The sequence below is a fragment of the Hydra vulgaris genome, chromosome 05, assembly GCF_038396675.1.
Source record: "Hydra vulgaris chromosome 05, alternate assembly HydraT2T_AEP".
NCBI lineage: Eukaryota > Metazoa > Cnidaria > Hydrozoa > Anthoathecata > Hydridae > Hydra > Hydra vulgaris.
The window spans coordinates 37234253-37251591 of NC_088924.1; the positions used below are offsets into that span (position 1 = coordinate 37234253).

The 17339-nt window shown below is 29.3% G+C and overlaps 1 protein-coding gene across 5 annotated transcripts in view; it reads left to right on the plus strand.

The window, feature by feature from the left end:
• Window positions 1-17339, plus strand: part of LOC136080830 (mucin-2-like) — a 97660-nt gene that overhangs the window by 49451 nt on the left and 30870 nt on the right. For all 5 annotated transcript variants that reach the window (XM_065798085.1, XM_065798082.1, XM_065798083.1 and 2 more), the window contains 2 exons: window positions 7542-7664; window positions 13563-13703. In XM_065798085.1, coding sequence (XP_065654157.1) covers window positions 7542-7664; window positions 13563-13703 — 264 coding nt within the window. The remainder of the gene's footprint in view (window positions 1-7541; window positions 7665-13562; window positions 13704-17339) is intronic.

The window sequence follows — 17339 nt, forward strand, 5'->3', positions numbered from 1 at the left end:
ACACTGATGATGTCATACAAAAATTGGTAGCTGCAGGAGCTTCAGTACATACATTAACTGGCTAAAAAGGAAGAACGTACAAGGAGTGCTGCCAAGTCAACTAAGGGTTTGGGTTAGGGCAGCAATTATTTTTTTCTTTAATCTTAATTTTTTCTTTTTTTTTCCTGAAAAATTAATGCGCACCTTTTCAGAATTAAAGGCCACAAAATATATTAGGAAAATGTTTGAAACCCTGATCATGTCTCTGGAGAATAAACAAATTTTTTTATCCTTGCAAAAAGTCATTGAATAATGGTATTTGTGTAACACTCAAGTTCAAAGATTACTAAACCTTTTTTTAGCTTAGAAGTTCTAGAGGGAAAATTTTTAACAACAAAGGCAAGTCTTACCTTTCATCTCTAATACATGGGTATGATCTTATTAACTCTCTTAGTAATAGAGAAATATTTGCTAATTACTTCTCCTCTACTTTGTTTAGGTGTATATTCTACCAAAGCATTTGTTTTGTATATTCTACCAAAGCATTTGTTTTAGTTGTATATTCTACCAAAGCGTATATTTTCAAACTTTAATTTACTTCCAACAAGATTGCAAGCAACCACTATTAAGTATTGAGTTACTTTAAAATAGAGTATAAGTTAAAATACTTATAGCATGAATTTATAAATAATGTACAAATCATTTAGGTGTATATTCTACCAAAGCATTTGGTTTTACTTCTAAACACTTGGTCAATTCAATTTTCATCAAGGTTCGTGTTTAAGAGTTAAAGAATTGAGAGGGTTTCAACTGCAATAAAGTAGCCTCTTCGACTGTATTGACCTTCTCAGCCTTGTGGAGGTAAATTAAAATTAAAAAAAAGTTTAATTCCATGGGCAGTGGAATCATTTTTTCAAACTAATGTTTCACTTGCAGTAGACGCGAAATCGTTATATCTGCTAACTATTTTCTTTTATTGGTCTTAATGACTTTTAATTGACTGAACTCTCATTCAGCTGTATCATTACTTACAGGCAGAGAAAATAAAAGGCCAAAACAGACCTGTTACTAAGGAAATTTCAAAATATAAAAAAATTGTCTTGATGGAAATGACTTTCAAAAAGTTTCATCTGTCATTGCCTTAAGAACAGACTCAGTTCCCTTGGCTAATGTGTATGTTTTTATTTGACTTAGATTTCTTGACACTGTAGCTGGGCCAAAGTGTCATTTGTCATACATTTATCAAGTTATATTTGTCAAAGTAATCTTTGAAAGAGAACCTTTTCTAAGAGATCTTGATGACAGCAATCATAAATTCACAACAATTTTTGAAATACCTACTTAATGTACAGAAACAGGGGTAGGCAGACCAGGTACAATTGGTTGAATAGAGGGTTTGTTTTTTCATCAGACAAAGGCGCAGTAAATCCATCAAAAATATTATGAAAGCATACTTTGACGGTAGAGCAGGAATCATAATACTTTGATTTAATCGGTAGTTGTGGCTTAAGGAGATAATTATTATCCATGATTTTGGCTTTAGGAGATAATCATGATCCATGATTTTGCTTGCCAAATTTTGTAAGGAAGTGGAATTTCCAATTAAAATATTGTTTTTGTTAATACACTTAAAATGTAGGGGAAGTTTGTGTACCTAGGGCCACCCCACTTTATTTGAAAACTATAAAGTTCTAAGTAATGCTTCTCAGTGAGGTGATAAGTTTCAAAAATATTTCTGTTTTAATCCTAGTTTGATTCTCAGAGAGTGTTTGCTATGTTTTCTAAGTTATAATCAGAAAATGCTTTTTGATAGTCTAAAGTAAGTTTTTGCTGCTGTTATCTTAGATGGTTTCACAACCCTAAAGGGTACACTTTTCTATAAGTTCTTGTATTTTATATTGTTTTTTATTTAAGTACTAAATACGATGTTCAATAAGTTTCCTCTCAATTGGGTTTGTTAATAGATTACATTTTTATAATTTCTTGTACCTAGGGCCATATAGTTTGCTTGTAGCTAGTGCCATTTGTGCATAAAGAATTTGCTTGATAACAAGGTAGATTGTTGAATTTTGATTGGTGCAGAATTTTTTTGGTGCACAGTTGTTTTGGGATTACCATTTTACGCGTAGAATTATTTTTCAATATTGAAATATTTAGAATTATTTGTCAATTTTTTTCAGAACTATTAGTCAATTTTGTTGTTTATGTTTCAATTAAGTAACACAAAATAAATTTGTTGAAAAAAATTGATTAAATAACTTTTTAATGTCTATCTTTGTTGTCAATTTACAATGGAGTTAAACCTAATTTTCAGAGTGTCCCTAGGTATAATAGCTAGTGACTCTAGATACAATTTAAAAAAAGCCTATTGTACCTAGGGCTAAACCCTTTTACACGATATATTATATACCACCTTTTTTGGCCTGGATTTAAAATGAAATGTTCTAGACATTCTGCATATTTTTAGAAAAATCCTTGAATTTAGCCCTCCTATTAGCGATGTGTAATTGTACACCTTGCAAATTAAATCTTTCAGCGCCTTTAGGGGAGCTTCAAGAAAGCTTTGGGAGATCTCAGGTAAATGCTATGGCAGGAGCACTTGACAATTAACAAGTGGTGAACGACTGCTTTCAAATGATGGGAGACTGAGTTTTGTTAGCCAAACAAATCGAACAAGCCTGATATGCTTGTTAAATTCTGTGCTGAAACCTGCAACACTACGTTTGGTGCATACAACTCAGTCTCCTTTAGAGATCACATATTGTGACCTTGTAACAAAGAATCATAGAACAACATAGAATCTGTCAGTTTGCAGTATTATATTAAATCTCTACTATGTCCAGTAGCTTGATCATGAAAAAGACTTCACAATAATGGATCATGGCAGTCAGTATCTTTTTGACAGAGATATATGTTGTCTTGTCGGTGACAAGTTCTTGTAGCAGATAGATTCTCAATCCTGCTAGAAAATTAAATAATTAATCAAGGTTCAAGGTTGTAAAATACTTTATATAATTTACATTTACAAAAAGCATTTCATCCAAATTCAACATACCTGGTCTATAAGGCTAACTATTGCATGCCTCTCTAAATCACCCTTACGGTTTGTTAAGGGCTGATTACATGCTTTACAATTGACTATATCTATTTTAATATTCTTGTTCTTCTTTTTTGTTAGCCATGTTTTTAATTGCTCTTTATTCAGCCAGTTGTCTAAAAACTTTTTATGTTTTATAGTTCATGTTGTTTCACTTTTGAATTGATATCTTGCTCTTTTCCACCATAACTTTTCTTTTTTTTCACTTTGAAAATCCTAAGAAATATAAAATAACTAAATAGAATTCACTAGAGTTGACTTATCAAGTTATTCAAACTTCCAACTTTTAAATTAAGAAGAGATTTAGTCTTCCTTATGAGTCTAAAATATATAACTACTATGCATGGATAATCAAAAAGAAAACACTCATAATTTTATATTTTCCTTACTTTTCACTGCATCATTGGCAATGTTGTCATATAGATGTTGTGTTACTGTGTTTATATTTTATTAACTTATGTTTGAGATTTTGAGTTCATCTACTTTAACACATGAACTATATACAATGAACTATATACAATGAACTATATACAATGAAAGAAATACAAATATGCAAAGAACTATATAACGTCTGTTCACAAAAAATCCGGACTGATTTCAAATGTACACAAATTGTTCTAAATTTCGAATTTTCGATTCGAAATTTTTAAATTTAATCGGTCAACAACAACAGTTTCATTTTGTGGCAAAATTGAGTTTAAATAATTAATTCAAATAAACATGGAGCATCTAAAAGAGAACGATGTTAGAAATGTGATTGGAAATTTTTATAAACAAAACATAAACAGTGGAAAGAAATTTACAGTGGATCATTTTAAGAAAATGGGAATCGCTAAATCTACAATTTATGACATAATTAAAAGGTCTGAAAATAATTTGCCAATGAATAGAAAAATCGGTTGCGGCAGAAAACCTTTTAAAATTACACCAGAAAGAGAGAGTCCATGATTGCAAGAGCAGGAGAGAATCGGGATTTCGCAAAGAAAATTGGCACTAAAATATAAGATAAGCGTTTCATACGTAAATAAATTATTAAGTATGCATGGACTAAAGTATACCAAAAGAAAAAATGCACCAAAAACAACAGAAAAGCAAGAAATTAAACAAAAGGAAAACTTATTAAAACTTTCAAAAACTTTTTTCAAGCCATCAAATGAGTTTGAAATCATCATGGACGATGAATCTTATTTCTGTGTAAATGGTGCAAATTGTTCACAAAACTCTGGCTACTATACAAAGGATAGTTCTCAAACTGATCCTAACATTAAATTCAACTTCAAAAAAAAGTTTGATGAGAAAGTTCTCGTTTGGATTGCAATCAGTCGTTTTGGTCATTCATCGCCTTATTTTGCTGTAAAAAACTGTGCACTGGATGCAAAAACTTATTCTAAAGAATGTATTACAAAAAGACTTCTTCCATTTATAAATTCCAAGCATCAAAACATGAAAATTTTATTTTGGCCTGATGGAGCGAGATGTCATTATGCAAAACACACATTAGAAACTTACAACACTTTAGGTATTAACTTTGTCGACGCTAAAGATAACCCCCCAAATGTACCGCAGTTAAGGCCAATTGAAAATTTTTAGGCACATTTAACCACTTAACGAACCTATTAATTTTCAAAAGTGTGTCAAAAACAAATCTATTTTTTTTTTTAATTGATTTTACTGTTTTAACCATGCAAAAAAGGAAAATAATAATAATTAATAAATTTTAATATATTTTAATAATTTATGACCTTCCTAATTGACCTTTGGAAACTTGCTCGACATATGTCGAGCATTGCAATATTGCATAAAATTCTTGCAAAATTCTTGAAAAATTGAAGTGAACCTAGTTGCAAACTTAATTTCCTCTATTTCTAAACAATAAAATATAAAGTTGATTTCAATAAATTTATAAATTTATGATTTTATTAAAAACTCTAATTATATAACATTACATAAACTGCAAATTCAAGAAGATGAAAAAAAAATTTTTGGTAATATTTTTTTCCCCTTTTCCTCATGATGGGGTAGCTAGATAATGACTGATCTACTCGATCGACCCCTCCCATCGTATCATTGTAATCCTTTACAATTCTGGGAATACTGGTAGCTACGCGCCCTCGTTGACATTGAACCATTTCCGAAGAATGAACAGTGGAAAGTAAAGTGACGTCCCTCTTATCCTTCCACTTCATGGTCAGAACTTTTCCACGGCGAAATGCAATAGTCTCTCCTTTCTTCAACTTCTTTGAATTTATTTGAGGGGGCATATCTTTTCTATTTTGCTTGACGGTTCCATATGTGTCAGTTCTATTATTTATCAATAATTCAGCAAGTGCAGGCGAAGTATAAAAATTGTCAGTTGTCAAACAATGACCTTTGTTGAGTAGCGGGTCCATTATAGACATCACAATTTTTGATGAAACTGCAGGAAGATCTTTATACTTTTCATCCATTTGTGTTTCTTTGCCCGTATAAATAATAGTAGACCAAACGTATCCAGTTGAAGACTCGCATAACATATAAAATTTAATTCCAAATCTTGCACGTTTCAGAGGGATGTATTGCACCCAACCGAGTCTACCTTTATAAAGCATTAGACTTTCGTCGATGGTCACGTCACGATCCAGCTTATACAATGTTTTGAATTTATTGCTGAGAAGCTGGTAAATAGGGTAAATTTTGTTCAATTTTGGTTGGGGGTGAGTTTCAGGATTGTAGTCTTCACTATTTGCAAAGTGCAAATATTTTTTTAGTGCCTTGAACCTTTTGAGAGGCATGCACTCTCTAAAAAATGGAGTGTCTAAGAGAGGTTTTTTTGACCAGTAAAGCCAATGACTAGACTTTACTACCAAGCCTTGCAACATTACGAGTGCGAGAAATACACGAATCTCCCTTGCATTGGTATTAGGAAAATCTCTATCGCCTTTCTGCAATGCATACCGATTTGTTTCAGTGACAATAATATTGATTAGTTCATCGTCAAAATATAAATTCAAAAAGTCTAATGCATTTCCATCAGCAGGAATATTTTGGTTGCCGAAAACAAATGGAAACCTAGGATGAGGTATCGTTGGTTGAGGTTCAATTTGCCATGCACGCACGTCTGCAAGCGTAGGCTCATCTTCTTCAGAATCATCGTCTGAGAAACCTTCACTGTCACTGGAATCACTCCTCTCATCGTCAGACGAACTAACATGAACTGAGTCGGTATCGCCCAATAAACTTCCTTCGTCACTGTCGGAATCCATCATATTTATAAGTAACACAAAAAATGGGCACAAATAATTCAACAATGCAGGTTACGCAACAGATAATTCATGCAAAATTATCAATCACTTAAAAAAAAGTCACGAAACAATGCAATGCACTTCCAACCGCCCATGTGTAAACACTGGCGCGTGGCAGTCATAAAAAGAAGAGTTTATCGTACAGGAAGCGCATCAGATATCATAATAACCAATCAGAAGCTTTGCTCGACATATAGCGAGCTAGCTCTCAAAGTATACCAATTTTTGGTAATGCTCGACATATCTCGAGCAAATTTTTTTTGGCTAAAAAAGTTTGCTTGACATATGTCGAGCAAATTCGTTAAGTGGTTAAAAGCAAAAGTTTATGGAAATGGATTTACAGCGAAAAATCTTGACCACCTTAAGAATAGAATTCGATTAAAGTTGAAAGAGTTTGATCCAGACTACTTTTTCAACCTAATGGATTCAGTCAAAAATTCGAAAAGCCGCTGATTTAGGACCACTTTCGGTTATAAAATAGTTAACAATGTCCAGTCACTCATTTTAGTTAAAATTTTTGTCAAAAATCGATTAATTTTGTATTCAATTAAGAACAATTTTTCATTCCGGATTTTTTGTGAACAGACGTTACAATGAACTATATACAATGAACTATATACAATGAACTATATATAATGAACTATATACAATAAACTATATACAATGAGCTATATACAATGAGCTATATACAATGAGCTGTATACAATCAACTATATACAGTGAACTATATACAGTGAATTATATACAATGAACTATATACAACTCTCTTGACGATAATTAGTATCATTAAAACATTTACAAAATATTATAAATACAAATTTAATGTGTGATAGCTGTGATAACATGTTTATTGACATGACTACTAGCACATACCATGTTAATTCAACAAATTCACAGTTGTACATTTGATTTGTACAGTAAATTCATAAGTTCTAAAAATGTTTTTATTTCATGTATATTTATTGTCGAAATAGAAAATTCTTAGAAACTTCATAAAATCTTAAATAAAATCATAAATCACGAATCTCAAAGAATCATACAAAGTGAAAACACTGACAACATATTTAACATTAAAAAAAAAAGACCATTAAGCTTTAAACAAAAAAATTTAATAAATAAAATAAACTATTTACTTCTTATATTTATTTAATTTATTTTTTTTACTTAAATTTGCTTATTTCTAGATATAAACGAATGTAACACTACTTGTAATTGGAATTATAGTTCATGCCTGGATACGACAGGAAGTTACATATGCTCTTGTAAACCTGGTTTCCAATTCGATAGTAGTCGAACCCAATGCATGGGTAAGTTTTGACTCTTCCTAAACTATTCCTTTAATTATAATTTATTTAAATTATGTTTTAGCAGCCTAGTTTTTAAATTTTTTTACTGTATTTATTTATAAAAGGCAATGGGGATTGCAGTAAAAAAAGCGTTTTTTTATTAATTTTACTATTTTTTTAAGTTGTTTGCATATATTAAGGTTTCAAGATCAACCAATTATGGCCCCATTGTCATTTTTATAGAGAATGAAAATTGTTAATTCGTGGGCAGTAATTAGCTTTCATTTTTATGCTAATTCCTAATATATATATACATACATACATACATACATACATACATACATACATACATACATACATACATACATACATACATACATACATACACACATATATACACTCAATACACCATTGTTTTGTTTTTCTATTTTATTAAACCATTGTTATAAAAATAATTTATTAAAATTTATTTTTTTAATAAATTATTTTTATAGGAAAATATTTTTCAGACAGCACAAATGACTACTTGTGTTAGTTTAAGATTTATAAGGGAGGAAAAAAACTATATGAAGCAGTCATTACCTATTAAAAAACAGTTTGGTTTTTTGTCTTCAAGCTAATCTTCTTCATTGTGGTCATTATTTCAAAATAAAATAGTACTTGATTCTTGAACTTAAATTTACATTTACATCAGACCAAAGTCACAAGCGCAGTTAGAGTTAACAAAAAAAGCTTGCCAAAAAAATGTATGCAAAGTTAAAAACAAAGAGTTTAACTAATATAGAAAATGTTCTTTTATAAGTGTTGCATAGCAAGACCGTAAAAAGACACCTACTTATCTACTGTTGACAAAAGAGGTTCTACTGAGCTGCATAACAGAAGAGGTAATTTGGTGGCAAAGATAAAAATAATTACTCTACTATTGAACAATGGAGAGTGTAGACTTGGTTGGTGTTCAACTCTAGTTGTATTAGGCAAAGAGAATAAATATGTCATAGACAAAAAAAGTTGTTTTTTTTTAGTTGGCAGAGCTCTTTTTTAAATGCTACTTGTTGTATAAAATAGTCACCAATGAAAACTCTTTAATATCAAAAATATATTATATAATGTCATATGTAAAATATTTGGCTGGCAACTATTATCTTTGCTAAAATTAATATTTAGAGACAAGTGTCAAGTGAGATGCAGACAACTAGAACTATGACTTTTATCCACTCCTCCAACATACAACTAATAATAGTCCATTATATGGCCACAGTTTTTTTTTTAATTTTCAAAAGGAGAAAAAAACCAGACTACATTACCAGTGTTTGAACATTGTAGCTATGTCAATTTTGCGATGTAGAACTGTGCTGTGATATAAAATTCTAGGTTATGTTCTGCCTGTTTTTCTACACATTCTGTAATTAGACATTTTTTATAAATCATGTAAACCTTATAAAAAATGTTTAAATCGTATAGACCTTATAACATTTTTTTATAAATTGTGTATCCACATAAAACAAAATAGTTGATACCAGCAATAATTATTTTTGATAATCTTTTTAAAATTAAATTTTAAGGAATAAATTTTTTCAAACATTTTAAAATTTTGTTATAATTATAATACTATAAATATAATAAAATAAAAAAAGTTATATTTTTTCATATATGCGATAGGTTTAATTCACAGAGTTTTGTAACATATTTCTGGCTCAACAAAAAAATGAATAAAGTAAAAAATGTAAGAGTAATAAAGAATAAAAAATAAAGGAAAAATGAGCGAAGAATGAAAAATAAAAACTGTTACTATTTCTCATTTTTAATAAAGTTTGTTGTTTTGGAAATTTGTTTTTATATATTAAATACAAATGCAAATAACAGATTTTTCTTAACAAAGTAGTTGTGCTGAGAAATATAAATTCTGAAATAGGTGCATGCAAAGAATAACTTATGAAATTACTCTTTTTTTTTTTCAGTTTGTTGCACTCTCTTACATTGTTAGTTTCATGTTTATAGTTTATTAAAGCTTCCATTTTGTTTTGTCTTTATTTCAGAGATTTTTAAATTGGCAATAAAAAAAAACCCTGCAAAAAAGTAGTTTTTGCATTTTCCACACACACACACCCCTCCTTTTTTTTTTTTTTTATAAGCATGCTGGCATTTTCTTGAAAGTAATAAAACAAACAGAATTCACCTAATACAAATGAATTTCTAAATTTAAAAGTAAAAGTTTATTTCTAAAAATTTAATTTTAAAAAGTTTATCAAAAATTATTATTGTGTTTGTATCAACTATTTTGTTTTATGTGGATACACAATTTATAAAAAAATTTATAAAGTTTTTAAATAATACAAATGAATTCTATTTCAATATATTTATATATTGTTGCTTTATTTTTATTATTTATTAAAACAATTTAACATTTTGTACTTGCTTTTTTTAATTACAAATTTTGATCCTTTGTTTTTTTTATGTAAATTTTATTAAGTTAAAATTATTTTTTAATTTGGTATCGAAAACGTTTTTAATTAGTAAAAAAGTTTTATGGAGTGCAACTTGTTTTTATTTCCGATAAAAACATGTTCATACATTTTATGCAAGTAAAAAAAAAAATTTAATTGAAAGTTACACTTTATGCAAATAAAAAAAAAATTAATTGAAATGACTTGTGTTAAAAAAAAATGTTTGATTGCTTGAATGAAATGAAAAAATGTTCAATACTTTTAAATTTTTTTTACTTGCTATACATTTAAATTGTTTTTATGCTTCATAAAGTTTTAACAAATTTTCACTACCATTTACAATAAAAAGACTTAAATCATATTACTAAATATTAATATGTTTATTTCTATCATTATTTGTATTTATATAACTAATAAGTAAAACTTTGATAGTTTCTAACTGGTAAAAAAATATAAACTTTTTATTGAGGTTTTATAAACTATTTTAAATTTTTTAAATTTTTTGATTTTTTTTCTATAGTTTTGTTTTGTAACAAAATTTATTATTGTCAGTTAATGTTAAAAATAAAAAAAAATAACACAACCAAAATAAAATGTTTGCATATTTTATTTACTTTTTAACATGGTAATAACTTAATATAAAGCATTAGTTCTTTTGCATGAACAGCTGGAGTTTAAGTTAGTAAGTTAGAAAATAGTAATTTGAATAAAAGATGAATTTTAAGTTATTAAGTTAGAGAATAATACGCAAAGAGTTTAAACTTATTATCGTGGTTTTAATCACAACTCTTTAGGTTATAACTTTTATTTTCTAATATTTGTGTTATAATTTTACATTGTAAATTAGTAATAATATCAATATAATAATATTAAAATTATTAATAATAATAAAAATAAACGTAAAGTATAGTTATATATTTTTAGCTAAATATGTTAACAAAGGAATTTTAATAGAAGCAATAATGAATCGTAATTAATTAAATACCCGGGTAAAACTAATGGTAATAATTAATAAATTTATTTTGAACAAATTCAAGCAGCATTTAAAACTCAAAAAAGTATTTAGTTTGATATCAGCATTTTTGAATGACAATCAATATTGTCATTTAAACAATATTGTCATGAAATGAAAAAAATACAAGAACCTAACATAACTTTGTATTGTTATATTTAACAATGTTTAAAGTTATAAAAATATTGGTAAAAAGTAGTTAAAGTAATTGTTAAACGTTAAATTAAAATTATTTTAATCATTTTTGTAACAATTATATGGTATAAATGTAAATAATTAGTATAAATGTACATAAATAAAATGAGATGTACATAAACAAAATGTACATAAACAAAATGAGACAAAAAATCCAACCAAAAAATATTTTAAAATATTATAAAGCATTACAATTGTATTCTATAACAATTTACATATATTATCACCCAAAAATAGTCTTTTAACCACTTATTTGGCTAAAATTTATCTGCTCTTTTTTTAGTTAATCTTATTACAATATTCTTTAATATGTTGTTTATCCGCTGATTTTTATATTATTACCATTGTTATAGAACTTTTAGGCTGTATTGTCTTGAATTCATTACTCAGCTTTGTTTTGGTTTTCACATGCACAGTTTTCTTTTATTATTGTTCGAAGATTTTCTTGTATCCTTCACTATATGTTTAATTCTTTGCATTTTTGCAGGCGATATATATTTATTTTTTTCTGCTTTCATATATTACTTGATTTTTAGTTATGATTTTAATTTGCGCGAGTTGTTTCATTTTCTTACACTTTAGATTGGTTAACAAAATTCGAATGAAGTATCTATGACAGCGTTAGAGTTTTTTGAAGACTCTATTGCATTTTATTTAATTTTAAAAGGGTTTTTAATAGGGTATATTGCCATTTGATTGTTTTTGGTTCATTGGTGCTGGAAGTACCTATGTGGTTTAAATGGTCTTAGGGGAAATTTTATTAGTATTTTTTGTTTGCACAATTTAGTTGTTTTAGTTTCTGGCGTTTTTATTTGAATTTTAATTTATTGTGCTTATTTTTTTCTACCGGTGGTATGGTAAGTGATTTATTTAATTATTTATATTGTGCAGCAGATCAACACTTTTTATATCATATCATCAAAAAAATATTAGTGTGTTATAAATTTGGGTATGGTTGGGTTTTGGCTATTTGTAGTGAATCCTTTTTTACTGTAGTATGGAATAGGCGTAAGTTGCGGGGTAAAGTATAAGTGGCGATGACGTTTGTCTGACGTGATAAACTAGTTATAAGTGCTGATCCTCATCGAAACGCCAGTAATAATAGATGCGACTCTGAGGAGTTGTTTATTACTTAATCACTACACAAATTATGTTTACACATTGGCATTAATGTTTTTTTCCATTCTGAGGCCTTTCATTGTTGTATGCATACTTTTTATTTTTTAATGTATTTTTTGTTTTATTTGTTTTTTGTTTGGTGATATTTTTTTTGTTTATCTTAGTTCATATTAGTATTTATATAACAATTTATTTTTTACTATTATTGTTAGTATTGTTTAGGTGCATTGTCTGTCTTATTTATATTTTAAATATTCTTCTATTAATATTTTTTTTGTCTTGACAACTGTCAAAATATGCTTTGTTTGAAAAATAATTCTCCTTTGTACTTCATTTCTTCCCTCAGATGTTCACTGCTCGTGTGCGACCATTTGGCGAGTTTTATATATGTCAGAATTATATATATGCCAAAGTTTATAAATGTCTTATTTATATTTTAAATATTCCTCTATTAATATTTTTTTTTGTCTTGACAACTGTCAAAATATGCTTTGTTTGAAAAATAATTCTCCTTGTACTTCATTTCTTCCCTCAGATGTTCACTGCTCGTGTGTGACCATTTGGCGAGTTTTATATATGTCAGAATTATATATATGCCAAAGTTTATAAATAAAAATATTGGTAAAAAGTAGTAAAAGTAATTGTTCAACGTTAAATTAAAATTATTTTAATCATTTTTGTAACAATTATATGGTATAAATGTAAATAATTTGTCAAAATGTACATAAATATGAGATGTACATAAAAAAAATGTACATAAACAAAATGAGACAAAAAATCCAACCAAAAAATATTTTAAAATATTATAAAGCATTACAATTGTATTCTATAACAATTTACATATATTATTCTTTTTTATGATATAGGATTCTTTCAGTTTCAGACTAAAGGTTTGTCATCTGTGTTGAAATTACATTGCATCAAATTTTAATAAAGTTTTTTTTTTTTTTTTTGAAGAAAAGCAAAGGTTGATTTGCTTAATTTAAAAGGGTTTTTTTTTTGCCCATTTCTTGAATGGTTTTTTCATGCAAATGTCAGCTTCAAATTGAATTTAAATTTGAACAAATATAGATTTAGTGCACTTGTGTTTTTGACAATCACTATATAAAATGATTATTATGATTTGCGGAAATTTTTTTCTTGTTTTAGATATAAATGAGTGTGTTGACTCAAAATACAACAGTCGAAAATGTAATTGGCCATATGGATATTGTGATAACACAATTGGCAGCTATGTATGCTCTTGTACCGATAATTGGTCATTAAGCGAAAAAAATGACAGCTGTGTTGGTAATAATCTTTTTATTGTTGTTTTTTGAATCTTTAATCATTGCATTCTAATTTATTTATTATTAGAATGAACTCATTTTTAGTGTTTACAATTAACCCAAGACTTTTTGATTTATTTCTTGTTATAGATGGAAATTTTTTATACATTCCACTTAAGATGTAATCTAAGTTTTATGATCCATTTTTGTTTGAAAATCTTATAAGGAAATTATTCATCACTTTATTGGGAGATCTGATTGTTGTTCCAATAAATGTTTTTATATATTCTTTTTTAATCATCCAATATTTTTTTCTTGTTACTCACCATTTACTTCAATTGCATGGTGCATGGTGGTTCTCTATATTCAAAAATCTTTTGTAGAATTTATGTTTTCAAAGTATACTTTTGAAGGTTTTTACATCTAGTATCTCTGAAAAGTGCAAATTCAGCTAATATAAAGAGTATGTTACTTTAATAGTTTTTATAAAACATTCCACCAGCCTACTTACCACCAGCCTACTTCTACTTTGAAGAGTCGTAGCAACCATACCCAGCTAACAATTAACATTCAAGAAATGTTGCCACAACGTTTATTCAGGTTTGCTGCAAATGTTATTTAAACAAACTTTTGTGAACACCGATTTACAATTCTTGAATGTTCAATACAAATGTTGAAACAACATGCAGCGAACATTTACTTAATGTTCATGTGTACTTAATACAGGTCTTATTTTGATAGTTTTTGAATGTTTATTTCAAATATGCAATAACGAACACAGAAGTTTACTTGGCTTTTTTTTTTTTTAACGTTACAACGTACAAATGTATGAGAATTTAAACCTACATTTTTAGTTTTTGCAAATTTAATGCTTTTTTGATCTTACATTATTCTTGGTTATTTAACAATTGTTAAATAAGTAAAAATTTATTTGTACTTAAGTACAAAGTCACCATGTTTAACAATTGAATTTTTTTTTTTTTTTTTTTAATCATCTTTGCTTGCAACAAGGCTGCAAGCAACCACTAATTAAAGTTGGAAGTTACTGGAAGAGAATAGATGAAGATTGTAGAGCAAGATAACAATTGACAGACGACTTAAAGGATTGCAAATTATATGAATCAGGAAAGCAAGATGAAGGAAGCGAATTCCAAAGAGCTGATGTTTAAGGAAAAAAACTAGATAAATAAGAGTTTTTGGAGCACTAAGGAACAGTCACAGAAAAAGGATGAGACTTAATTGAATGACAAGTAACATGAGAATGATTTTTAGTAGATAGCACAAGAGACAGTACCTCTTTAGAGCAGTGCCCATTATAGTATTTGTAGAAAAGAGAAAGAGAAGCAACATTACGCCGATGTAATAATGGTTGGAGGTTGGCTGCAAGAGCAGGTCCAACTATGTTTACAATGCGTTTTTTCACCTTGTCTAAAAGAGAAAGGGCATCATTAGAAGAACCGCCCCAGATATGGCAATAGTATTCCATACAAGGCCGGATTTGAGATTTATAGAGATAGAGAATAGAATCCAAAGTAAAAAAGTGTCGAGCTCGATAAAGAGATACAACCTTAGCAGATGCTAATTTTGCAATTGATTTGATATATGGTTTCCAAGAAAGATTGGAAGTAAGAGTTAATACTAGAAGATGAAGAGTAGATGACTCATCGAGTACATCACCGTTCATAATTATAGGAAGATCTAAATTATTGCGATAACGATTGGCTGAAAAAAATTGAGTTTTATCTGTATTGAAGTTCACCAGCCATTGTGAGCCTCATGCTGTAGCAGAAGTGAGATCCTTTTCAAGCTCAAATGCCCTCCCCCCTTCCTCCAAGCAATCAGAGAGTGTTGGTTTCTTATCACGACTAGAGTAAATGGTAGTATCATCAGCAAACAATGCCACCTTAGATGTGAGAATATCTGGAAGATTGTTAATGTAAATTAAAAAGAGTATAGGGCTAAGGATAGAACCTTGAGGAACCCCTGAAGTTACAGAATAAGAAGAAGAGTGCTGTCCATCTAGGACAACCTTTATAGTACAATTGGAAAGGAAAGATTCAATATTCTTAAAGATGTTGCCAGATATAAGAAGAAAGCTTATGGAGAAGACCAGCATGCAAAACTTTATCAAAAGTTTTTGAAATGTCAAGAGCGATGGCCTTAACCTCTCCACTTTTATCTAATGCACGATAAAACCTATCAGTTATTACTGTTAGTAAATCAGCTGTAGAACGAGAAGATCAAAATCCATTTTGATGGTCAGAAAGTAAGTTATTAGATTCAAGATGAGAAATTAAGTGTTTGTTAATTAAAGATTCAAAAACCTTGCTTATGATAGGAAGAAGACTAATGGGATGGTAGTTAGATAAGTCAGATTGCTCTCCAGAATTTTTGAAGATAGGGATAACAGATACCGCTTTCCCGCAGGCTGGAAAACAAGACTCTGATAAGCACTTGTTGAATAGTTTTGAAAGTATAGACGACAGCTCCGGAGAACACTTCTGAAAGACTATAACAGGTATGTTGTCCGGGCCATAAGCTGTAGAAGAGTCTAGGCAGGAAATCACTTTAGATACAGAAGCTGGAGTGATAGGAATGTCAAGCAATGGATCAACCTGTTTGTTGGCAATGTCAGGTAGAACGCAACTAGTGGAAACAAGAGATGATATTAATGAAAAGTTCTTAGCAAACAATTCAGCTTTGTCTTTAGGTGAGGTGACAAAGTCTGAACCATACAAGATAGGTGGAATTAAAGATTTGCCCTTATTATTAATACTATTAAAGAATCTCCAGAAGTCACGAGAGCCTAATTTTTGAGATGAGATACGAGATTTCAAGACCTGAGAATAGCGGGCTTTGGTATTAGACAAAACCTTTTTACAATTGTTTCTGGCAGTAATAAACAGACGTCTGTTTTCTGGAGAATTGTTTTGCTGATAAATATGGAAGTAACGGTTTCGATTGGCAATCGCAGCAGCACAGTGTGAGGAAAACCATGGAGGAGAGTGAGGCTTGACCTGGAATTGTAGAGAGGGAACAAAAGATTCCATGCCAGCCTGTATCCACGAAGTTATGTAAGAAGTACATTTGTCGACAGGAAGACAAAAGATTTCTACCCAAGGGCCATCACGAATAAAATCATGGAAAGAATCCCAGTCAGCTTTACTGTAGTTGTAAGAGGTACAATAATAGGGGGATTCAAATGATGAAGAAGAATGAGATATTAGTTTTAGGGAGATCAAACTGTGATCAGAAGCACCTAAGGGTGAATGTGGAGAAACTGAGCACTGACTAGGATTAGAAACAAGACATAAGTCAAGTAGAGAAGTTAAATAATTGGGGTTGTCTGGAAAGCAAGTTGGAAAGTTGGCTATTTGAGTTAGGGATTGAGAAAGGCAAACGTTGTGGGCTTTAATGCGTGCAGAATCACTGACACTAGAGCCAAGCTATTTTGAGTGGTGAGCATTAAAGTCACCGACAACAACTATATTAGCTGATGGTTAAAGAGAGAGGGCTTGGTCAATATGATCAGAAATAACATCAAAAAGAGTGCAGTCTTGAGATGAAGGAGAGCAATATAGTACAAAGAGAAAGGCGATAGAGTGAAGTGGTGCTAAACGAAAGCACATAAAAGAATAGTCTGTGGATTCAAACCTAG